This window comes from Primulina huaijiensis, chromosome 18 (assembly GCF_012295235.1).
Source record: "Primulina huaijiensis isolate GDHJ02 chromosome 18, ASM1229523v2, whole genome shotgun sequence".
NCBI lineage: Eukaryota > Viridiplantae > Streptophyta > Magnoliopsida > Lamiales > Gesneriaceae > Primulina > Primulina huaijiensis.
In genome coordinates, this window is record NC_133323.1 from 2306378 (window position 1) to 2317531 (window position 11154).

General features: G+C 35.6%; 2 protein-coding genes across 3 annotated transcripts; one reads left to right on the plus strand and one right to left on the minus strand.

Moving 5' to 3' along the window:
* The first annotated feature begins 2055 nt into the window (after positions 1-2055).
* On the plus strand, positions 2056-5894 carry LOC140964379 (sodium/calcium exchanger NCL2-like). Its single transcript, XM_073424093.1, has 9 exons — positions 2056-2508; positions 3041-3253; positions 3399-3583; positions 3775-3920; positions 4107-4371; positions 4515-4660; positions 4776-5034; positions 5109-5396; positions 5569-5894. Exons 1-9 carry the CDS (start codon positions 2115-2117, stop codon positions 5815-5817), a joined length of 2145 nt encoding a protein of 714 aa, XP_073280194.1. The 5' UTR covers positions 2056-2114; the 3' UTR covers positions 5818-5894.
* A 2023-nt stretch (positions 5895-7917) lies between these two features.
* LOC140964975 (transcription factor TCP4-like) lies at positions 7918-10507 on the minus strand. Of its 2 annotated transcripts, none has more exons than XM_073424993.1 (2): positions 8811-10507; positions 7918-8314 (listed from the first exon to the last, which is right to left on the minus strand). In XM_073424993.1, exon 1 carries the CDS (start codon positions 10147-10149, stop codon positions 8860-8862), a length of 1290 nt encoding a protein of 429 aa, XP_073281094.1. In that variant the 5' UTR covers positions 10150-10507; the 3' UTR covers positions 7918-8314; positions 8811-8859. The 2 variants fall into 2 exon arrangements, with proteins under 2 accessions (XP_073281094.1, XP_073281093.1); XM_073424992.1 differs by lacking the exon at positions 7918-8314 and adding an exon at positions 8469-8708.
* Between the last annotated feature and the right edge of the window lie 647 nt (positions 10508-11154).

Sequence of the window (11154 nt, forward strand, 5' to 3'; positions counted from 1 at the left end):
TATTTGATATAAAATTTTGATATATTTCATCACGTTTAATAAAAATGTGTCACATTATCGATACTCACATGGATGAGCACCTAAAGTATGCAACATAACAAAATTGCGTGTGTAGTTTTGATATGTTGTAAACCTACTGCACATATAAGTGACACTCATCTATTGGATGCGAAATTTTTCTACGCTTCATCTAATCCAATAGGTGAATGGCAAATCATATTATATACACATAGACACACACACACATATGAATGACAATGGGACGAGGCGAGGGCGGGTTCCCCATCCCCGTCCCATCCCCAAATTTCATACCTGCTTCGATCCTCGTTTTTTTCGGGTTCGGAGGAAACCGTGGGGATCAAATCCTCATCTCGCCCTTATCCCCGTTTCAAAAATATTAATGGGACAAGACGGGAGCGGGTACGGAGATTCACCCAACCGATACTTATTATTATGTATTATTATCAGTGATAATATTAATAATATTAATATTATTATTAATATTTTAAAAATAGTATTATTATTTTTATTAATATTATTTTCGGGACGGGTTCGGAGATGGAGATAATAACCTCATATTTTCGGTCTCCGTTCCCGTTTCGAGTTTTCCCCGTGGGTCTCCAAACCCGTGGGGAAAAATTGTCATCCCTATATATACGAACACGACTGATGATGCCCGGGAAGATTGGGTGAGCTGGGTGGGCAATCTATCCGAGCAGAGAAGTGTACTTTTCCGGTAAATATTTTGACCTGTTGGGATGAGTCTGCCCTGACTTAATGGGATGAGCTCGGGTGGTCTGTCCTGGTCTGTCCGGATGATCTGGCCTGGTTTCCCGGGTGGTATGGCCCCGAGTAAGACAATATGCACACACTCAACAAGCGACGCTCAAGTCAATACAAGGTTCACCAAGTAGAGAGATAATTTATTGAATGCAGTAAATTGCCCTATCTTAAATGAGCAAACTTGTGTATTTATAAGGGAGAATTGAAGATGACCTCGATTACAGTGTGTGTACACTATATTCTTGATTAGACATATGTCCATGCCATATTTTCTGACAACTACCCATGCTCTGTCATATGACAATTGCCCATGCCATGTCATCTGTCAGTAAGCATGGCGACCCATATTGGTCGGGTGACATGAACCATGTCCGGGCGAGAGGACCCTAGTCGGGTGAGAGGACCCTGGTCGGACTGGAGGACTCCGTCTGAGCTAGAGGACCTTGGTCGGACGAAAGTACCATGCCCGGGTTAGAGGACCCTGGTCGGATGAAGGACCCTGTCCAGGCGAGAGGACCTTGTCCCTGCTAGAGGACCCTGGTCGGGCTAAAGTACCCTGGTCGGACGAGAGAATCCTGTCCGGGTGAGAGGACCATGTCCCTGCTAGAGTACCCTGGTCGGACGAGAGAACCCTGTCCGGGTGAGAGGACCTTGTCACTGCTAGAGGATCCTGGTCGGGCTAAAGTATCCTGGTCGGACGAGAGTACCTTTTCCGGCTAGAGTACCTTGTCTAAATTTTATCCATGCTCTACTCTTTGCAGCTAATTGGAATTTGACTCGTTTAAGTTTTCTCTAAGTCCAAGAATAACCCGAGCTTTTTCCAAAATATCATCAATGACTAATCACAAATTATGTTCTTACTCACCATAATAATGTATGTCTCAAGTGCCGATCGATGGACGGAGAAGGTTATATAATGTGCGCACATACACACACATATATATATATAAATAAATAAGTGAGAAATGGTAATATAATATGATTTAAGATCGGGATTGAATTCTGAAGAAACCAAAAAAATGAACATGTGTACGTCAAATAAAATGTGAAATGGTTTCTTAAAAAAAAGTGAAATAAGGATTATTATCCCGACTCTCAAGTTGCTGCATGATTCATGTGCATTCATTTAACCAATAAAATAATAATACCAAACAAAGTTCCAAAAAATTTGCTATGTACGTAGATAAGTCGATGGCACTGATTCAATGGCTGCTACTTCCTAACCAATCCAAATCGGCATACTATAGCTATTCAACGTTTGCATGTATAAATAATAAAACCCATTTCATAATTGAGCACAGCTGTTCTCCTTTCCAAATCTCAAATTCACCATGAAAATCCCAACTATCTCCTATTTCGTTCTTCTCCTCATTATACTATTAACACTATTCTGCCCAGGCGGGATTTCGAGGCCGGTTCCATTGGAGCTAGTTTCAGATGGGGCGGATGAGTTTGACAGAAACCATCAGCTGATACAGATGAAAGGGTCCGCGTTAATGGGTCCTGACGACGAAAAGTGCGAGCAGATGTATGGGTTCTTGCCATGTTCGACCACTGTTTGGGGGCATTTGTTCTTGATTCTGGTGTTCGAATACGCACTGTTTGCGGGTGAATCTTACGTTGGATCAGGTGGGGACAGGGTTTTCAAGATCCTAGGACCTGGTGTGTTCGGTGCCTCCGTGTTTCAGATAATCGGTTCACTTCCGGAAGCATTGATTCTTCTCGGTAACTAAATTAACTTAGCAGCGCACTTTATTTTGTTCTATTGAAATCTTGAATATATATACGTATATTAAATTATTCTTCTCGTCCGTACAGACTCAAATGTAATAATAAATAATTGAATCTGATTATGTTTCCATAAATATTTGATTAATAATAATAATATTGAAACGTTTATCATGTGATGCTTAAAAAGTACAAACTAAAATAGGTATGTAGGAAAAGAACAACTCAATTATTTATACATATTTAATTAATTAATGATCGTGTCGTGTGGAAGGGTCCGAACCAAAAACCAATTGTCGGCTAGCTCTTCCACGATAATGAATATTCCTTGTCATTATTATTGATATTAAATTATTCCTTATCATTAATTTATTATTATAATAACTATTATTTTTTTAATATTTATTTATTTTAATTAAATTCTTATTAATATTTATAATTTATTTATTTATTCTGAATTATTATTAATAATGTTATTGATCTTCCTTATTATTCTTCTTAATATCAATTTCATTTATGATTTTCTCAGCCTCTGGGTTGTCCAGCAGCCAAGAACAAACCGAGGAGTACGTGTCAACGGGCGTGGGGTTACTGGCCGGATCCACCATTTTACTCCTCACTCTCATCTGGGGAACCTGTATTACAGTCAGCCGTCAATCTTTTCAGGAGCACTTGGAATCCCATGCTCGCGATAGTAAATATTACAACCCTATTGAGAAACTCTTCATTTCGCAATGGCCAGGTTGGTTCGCTCGATTTTTTAGTATGATTTTGGGATTTCATATGTTAATGGGTGTCCTATTTGTTCGATACTGTATCATGTACTGCATTTCGATCACTACATAATTTGATGTTTAATAATTAGTCATGCTTTGATTGTATTGTAGGATATGGCGTGATTACAGATTTGGGCACTTGTTTCACCGCCAGGATCATGCTTCTTTCTTTGATACCATTAGTGATGATTCTGATTCCAACAGCTTTTCATCTGCCTTTCCATGGGCAACAAGTATTTGTGATTGTCACTCTTGTTGTTACGTTACTGTTCCTGTTTTCTTTCTTCTTTTATCAGGTTAGTCTTCTGATCTTCACGTGTTTAAATCCTCTCAGCCCTTTGGGGATGCTTAATATTTATGTCTGTTGGGATGTTTAAAAATGCTTCAACGAAAGGATATTGGAATACGAGGCATCTGGAATTTGGATAACAGATGAAATTGTTCCAAGATCATTCTAACTATACTCTTTGATTCGCAAATTGAGCAGTTCTTTCAGCCTTGGATTCAAAGCAGGCGCTTACTATATATAAAACACGAGCATTTAGTACTGGACATCATAAAACATATGCAGCGTCGGACGACGGGCAAAATCTTGACCGATAATGGTTCACCAAATGTCACGACCATAAGAAGGTACCTTTTTTACCAAGTAAATAAATTCAAGTGCTTTCTTTTTTGGTCGTAGGTACAGTAATTGTCTTTATTAGCATCCAACAAGTCTGAGTCATGTTTTGGTTGAGGTTGATTTATGGCCTATGTTTATTTCTTTTCCAATTTCCATTAGACTCAGATTGAATTATCCGTGCTTATTTTTTGCAGGCTATTTGAGGACAGAGATCAAGATGGAGATAAGACTATCTCTTTCAACGAGCTAAAAGAATTTATGCAAGAAATCAAGTTCAGAAGAGTCCTATCGGATAAGAATAATACAACTTTAGAGATAATGCAGGAATTCGATATTGACAGTGACCAGAAAATAACCATGAATGAATTTGTCAAGGGGATGACGAAATGGCTTCATACTGCAAAAGATACAATTAGTGAAAAATATCACTCCGTTGACTCAGCGAAGAACTTTTACAACGTAAATCTTTTTCTATATTAAGAAAAGGAGTAGGAAATAAATTATTGTGGGTTACAATATTGTTTCAACAAATCAAGAAATTGTTCGAATCTGGATATATATTATGTAGTGGAATACCTTATAACTTATTATCTGGTTTTCAGATTATTAAGCCTTGGGTTCAAAAGAAATGTGAAGAACGTGAAATGATGGAAAATTTGATTCCAGATATATTGGAGCAACTCCAAAGCTCTGCCTATGGAAGCCTTTTAGCAGAAGATGGGTCACCAGATATCGTCGCTATAAGACGGTATATTTGAAAAAGAGTCCTATTATTTATTCTAGTTTTAGTTTATTGAAAATTAAATGTGTCGGCTGCATAAAAATATTTCGTTTTCATTTATGAACTTTTTCGGAAACTTCAGGTTGTTCAAGAACGTCGATCTTGACCAAAGCAACAGCATATCTTACACTGAATTAAAGAAGCTAGTGGCCAATATCCAGTCTGGAATACTACTTGGTGATGATGCTGATATTGTAGTATCCAAAATTATGGAAGAACTTGATATAAATGGAGATCAGTCGGTTAGCGAGGAAGAATTCGTTAAGGGAGTGTCCAAATGGCTGAATCCAACTAAAGACGAAATTCCCAAGCCAAAAAAGAGCGAAGATGATAATTATCAAGTAAGTAAATTACCTCAATAAGTCTTCTAATTCATATAAATTGTCCGACTTTGTCTCACAAGATAATTGTGCAGAAAACATGGGAACTGACTGATAAACTCATCGATGACAAGTTAGTTGATAATTCGCCTTTAGCATGGATGAAAGCTATATCTCTTTTGGTACTGGGGATTGTGATACTTGGTGTTCTAGCAGAGCCTCTAGTACAGAGTGTTCGGAGTTTCTCTAAAGCTACGAATTTGCCTTCATTTTACGTTGCATTTGTGCTCATACCACTTGCCTCCAACGCTAGATTAGCCGTATCTGCTATCAAGGAAGCACGAAAGAAGAAACTACAAACCACATCTTTGACATTATCTGAGGTTCCTTCTCTTCTCTTCTCTTCTCTTCTCTTCTCTTCTCTTCAAAGATTAAAATAGAAGTAATAAAAGATTCAGATCTATTCATTCGATAAGAAAAATCAAAGACCCGGATTGACTCTCTAAGAAATGAGTGTCATTTCTTGAAATTAATCGATTTATATGAATAATGCAGATATATAGTACCGTGTTCATGAACAACATTCTGGGATTAGCTGTTCTTCTTTCCCTGATCTATTTTCGAGGCGTGGCATGGAAATTTTCTGCCGAGATCTTGACGGTTCTATTTGTGTCCCTCATAATCGGATGCCTGTCGAGTGTCAGCACTATTTTCCCGGTTTGGACATCAGTCTTGGCTTATCTGCTTTACCCGCTATCATTGGTCCTCGTCTATACTCTTGGAGATTTTGATTGGTTATCGTAGGCCTGTGAACCAATCATGCCTACGAAAGTGTGGATCATGAACTTTAATTTCTAAGTAGGAAAAGATAAAAAAAAAAAAATTCTTCTTATCAATACAAATCTAAAAATTCAATAAAAATATATATTATATATATAAAGGCAAAAACAAATATCAAAATTTTATATTTATTTTGTCTAATATATAATTAATAGTTAATGAATTTTCAGTACAATATACATTGATCATAGTAATTTATATCACTTCTCAAGAATAACATGTAATTCTTGTATTAATTTTATCAAATAATTCATCTTTATAGTATTTTTAAATATTTTATCCTTTTAATTTTTTCTCTATATGTTTTTTTTAAATAGTTATAGTGTGGTTTTGTAATTATATTTTTAGTACAATTTTTAATTAAGTAATAAATTATAGTATCACGAGAAGATGTATGGAAAAATTAATAATATATGTAATATTAGAATTACATGATAAGTGAGGAATAATATAATAAAATGAAGTTTAATACTAAAATATTTTACTGTTTTTTAACTAAGAATTTAAAGTAAAGAGTTTAATAAATTATTTAAAAAAATTTATGTTAACAGTTATGAATGTTAATATATTAATAATATCATAAAATTTGAATCTCTTGTGAGAATTGAGAGAGTTCATCTATAACAAGAAATTTAAATAACATTTTTAAAAAAAATTACATATGGGACAAATTTATAAATTCAATTAAGATTATTTAAGATTTATATATTAAGGCATAGTTTGGTACACATGATATGATAAACATGTGATATATAATATAAGGATAAGTTAAGGATAAATAAGATGTATGATATTATATTTAATGTTTGGTATGATTTTAATAAAAGTATTAAATTTATATATTAGATTGTAATAACAAAATTAACCTTATCATAATAAATTTTATAATTTCAAAGTTGTTGCTTGAGTTCATATTTCTTATTTTTTTCATGCGGCGACAGTGCTTGCATGATTTATTTATTTTTAACTAATTTTATATATTATATAATATGATAATTGAGCCCTTGATTTTGTGAGTCAAGTCAAATATCAATTTTTAAGGTTAATCGAGTGATACTAATAATTTTATTGAGATTTATAAAAATCATTTATATAATTATCTCGAGTTCATTTATATATTATCATATTATATAATATATAAAAATAAAATAAAAATATTTAATTGATGGGGCGGTGAAATGAGAGAACGATATGGTGTAAGATTTTTATATATTGAGGACAATTAAGTCATTTGTGATGTTTTTTATCATTAGATTAAAATTATCACATGTCATAAAAGAGATACAGTATCCTTGTATAAAACTATTTATCACGGGCCAATGAATTATCATGAACTTTCTAAAAAAGTATCAAACGTGAGATAAAAAAGATTATTTATCAATCCCTCTCTTATCCCATGTACCAAGCTATACCTAAGAGTTTAAAGGTAAACCTGACCTTGATTCTCAAGAACATTGGAAACAAAATCAGAACTAAAATATTTTATTGGTTTTAGTTCCAAAATCTGCTATCATAATATATAAATTTTAAGTCATAATTGTTAAACATTTAGATTCACTGTCACATATGTTGTATAGATGTTTTATTTTATATTAAAAAATATATCACAATTGCACTTTTTTGAAAACAAAAATTATGCTACAACTCAAAAACTTAAAACCCAAATGATTTTGAATTTTTAATATTGTGGCCTATTTGATATTAAAAAAGAGATCATCGCGGCAACGCACACACAATGCGTGTGTAACTTAATATACAAATATTATGCCTTGTGAAGATATAATATAATATTTAATTTTCAAAGTATTTGATTTTAATACGATATGTTTTTTTTTCAATTTGACAGTTTTGTTAGTTTTTTTTTTTTTTTTTTTTTTTTTTTTTTTTTTTTTTNAGCTAAACATTTAAAAATATTTGGTTTTAATATGATATTTTTTTATTAGTTTGGTGGGTTTATTTTGTAATTTGGGGTTAAGCATACTACTACCCTATTTCATTCACAAGCACATGAAAGGATGAACTATAAATATCTGTCGAGATAACGAAGGCAGCCAACCTTACAAGAAGAGCTATCAGTTCAAGGTCGTGCATTATTATAGTGTACTACGTATTTTGCTGCCAAATAGGGCAGAATGATTTTCTAGAAATAATCTTCATGCATCCACTGGTTAAAACTCGAGCTCGATATCTCTGTCATAAAAAACTAACGATTCCAACACAGCCAATTCGGTAGGCCATTGAAACCAAGATTCACTTCTCGATAACTGCAAGTTACTAGCCTTGTACTACGTGGTGAACCACTGCAAAAGGCATTGTTCTATATCCTTATCATTGAGTCATTTCATTGCAAATGGAAAACGACCTCTCTCCTTATGTTCCCCCGGAACCGGGCAGCGATGGAAATGTAGAGGATGAGTCAATTTAAGGGGGCCGGAGAGATATGAATCAGAAGGCAGTAAAGCTAACAATCAAGAAATCACAAAGAGGTATCTTTTTCATCAAAGATTTTCTAAACGAAGTTATAAAAAGTTTAAACCAATTTTACGAAAGCCAGTATCAATAGGAAATTGATGAAAATAGAAGCAGCACAGGAATTCAATTAACTTGAAACCAAGTTGAGTCCACTTGCCCATTCATTCATGAACAACGAAACCAAAGCTGGAAACATGAGCTAAATAACATAAAGTGACAAATCCAAACCAAAAAGCCTGAAACTAAACTTTTGATTCTTCACCTCACAGCCGGCTATATCGAGTAAAACCTACTCAAACTTCATCTTTTCTTCCAACATCACCACAAGCTGAGACATGGAAACTATTGCATATTCTTGTTTTCATGTCACAAAAGTAGCAAACCTGCAAAGCAAGTTCAATCGAATAGACAAATTGGCATCAAGAACAAAAGGAGTGCATAACATGTGAGTTTAATAAAACACAAATAGCATTAGAGAATATGACCTGCTAATGGAAGAACAGATATATTATTTATTGCTTCCATGATTAATACCTATCGTTGAGAATCAGAAGGAGCAGAGGATGGCTTGTCCGAACAGCCATCATGCTCCTCTAAGTCACCCCGAATTCGTGCAGGAATACAAAACCCAGAGAAGCTACCTACTCCTGAGGCAAATCCAATGCCCGGTATAGATGACTGATACATAGGCACAACTGCTGGATAATGGTAATGCTGCTGAATGTGTTCAGCAGGTGCCATTGAAATAGCTGATGGGTCCATCCATGCACGAAACGAAGGTGTGTTACTGGACTGAAGGGTTCCCCTCTGTGAAAAGTTTTGACTTTGGCCTAGCAGCTGTTGCAGCAAAGGCTGAGGCGCTTGTGGCGAATTAAACAAGGATCGAGTAGCAACCGCTGCTCCACCACTTGCACTCCCGGGATCTCCACCGGTGTTCCAAGCTGAAAGCCTCTGGAGGCGAATGAGTTCTGCCAGCTGTTGCTGGTGTTCAGGCCAATCGTTGGTCCCATCAAATCCCAATGGAATCCCACTCAATAAAACTTGTGCTTGTTCTGTGTGGTGGTTGGAATCCTGATGCCGCTGCTGGTTATGGTGGTGGAGCAAAACTGAATCTTGAAATGACTGCAAAGAGAGCCTCAAATCTTGGTTCTGGCTAATGTTTCTAGGCAGAAAATTAGGAATTGGGAAGCTTTGAAACTCCATAGATAATGAACTAGATTGAGCAGAAGCACCCATAGGAAAGGAAGTGATGGAATCAGAAAAGGAACCAGTGTCCAAAGATGTCGGCAAAAAGGTCAGATTTTGTTCATTCTGATTATTCACGTTGCCTCTCTGATGCAAGTCCTGCTGCTCATCTTCACTTCCCAGCACCGTCATCACCCTTTTACTAGAAGGACCAGAGACATTACTAACAACCAAATTAGCCTGATGGAGCCCATATTGTTGCTCTTCTACAATATTTTCCTGGGCTTCTTCCAGCTCAGAACTAGCGTTAAGCTCAGAACAGGTAGTGAGATTCCAGGCAGGAAGCTCCTCAAGCTCATCAATGGCGGTTTTAGCCTTCTTGATGAGCCAATCCACAGCCTTGCTGGGACGGTCGTACCTAAGGCGGTCTTGCACATCATAAAATTGGATGGCCGTATGTGCCGCAAGACGCACACGGCGGTCTCTGGGTCCTTTCGCGGTACACACTTTACTGTGGCGGTCTTTTCTGCCAATAGACTTCAGAATGCGGCCTCCCTGTACCTCCACAATCTCGCCTCCATTGTTTCGTAGGCCTAATCTTGACGTTGATGATTGGTGGTGTTGGCTTCTTTCCCCCATTTTCTCCTGCAATCTTGCATGTTCGGCGGACGGATCCACCACCGAGGAGCGCTTCTTTAGCGGAGGCGACGACCCTGTTAACTGATCCAGACTCAGTCCCTTGACAGTATTATGCTTTTCCTGTTCCAGTTTTTTATCCAAACACTTTATCTCACAGCTCTTCACTCCATTTCTCGATAATCTGCCTCTCCGCGTCCTTCAAAAAGTATATGCATATCCTCCTTGGCACTTCCATCACATTACACCCACCATTTTTGCTGCTGGTGCTGGCTAACCCGTCTTCTCTCCCCACTGCTTCTGAATAAGAGGATAAACTGTAGTGCTAGTGCTGTTTTCTTTCCCATTCATTTTCATTTTACCTGGACCTGCCTTCCCGGCTGTTTCATTTTAATTTTCATCCCTGTCTATCATCATACAAACTAATGTTTTATAACTAAACTCAAACATATTAATTTGTTTATTTTTAAAAATAAATAAATTTAAAATAAAGTTTATAAACAAACTTTATATTTTAATATTTTATTTAATCAATTATAAAATAATTACAAAATTTTCTAAACTTGTTTAATAAAGTATATTAATTAAAAAACAAGAAAAAATGATTCTATGTATAGAATTTGGACCGAGGGAATGTCTTCTATTTCTTATAATTTTGGGAATAAAACATTCCCATGGGAGAGAATGTCCCTCACATAAACTAGTATACCATTCAAACATTTTGGATTAAGGTCAGAAATGCTTGTTCTATTCATATCCTATCTTCGCATATCAATTTTGGTCTGATGATAAATATAACATAACTTGAAGTGATGAACGAGTCGAATCGAAATAATTCGATTATTTCATCAATTATATCTTTAGCATGTTTTGATGCACTTAGTTTGTTTGTTTGTTTTTTTTAATACGTTTGATTCAATTATTTTTGATTTTATGAAAGGAAAATAAATGAACGTTTTTTTTCCTTCATTAGAATTCAAGCTAGGTTAACAAGGGATAATTCCTCCA

What these genes read in the sequence shown, in the direction of transcription:
- LOC140964379 (XM_073424093.1), top strand. Translation starts at nt 2,115, where the DNA reads ATGAAAATCCCAACTATCTCCTATTTCGTTCTTCTCCTCATTATACTA. An exon ending in GATATCGTCGCTATAAGACG is followed by an intron (nt 4,661 to 4,775) that starts GTATATTTGAAA and finishes CGGAAACTTCAG; the next exon opens with GTTGTTCAAGAACGTCGATC. An exon ending in CATCTTTGACATTATCTGAG is followed by an intron (nt 5,397 to 5,568) that starts GTTCCTTCTCTT and finishes TGAATAATGCAG; the next exon opens with ATATATAGTACCGTGTTCAT.
- LOC140964975 (XM_073424993.1), bottom strand. Translation starts at nt 10,149, where the DNA reads ATGGGGGAAAGAAGCCAACACCACCAATCATCAACGTCAAGATTAGGC.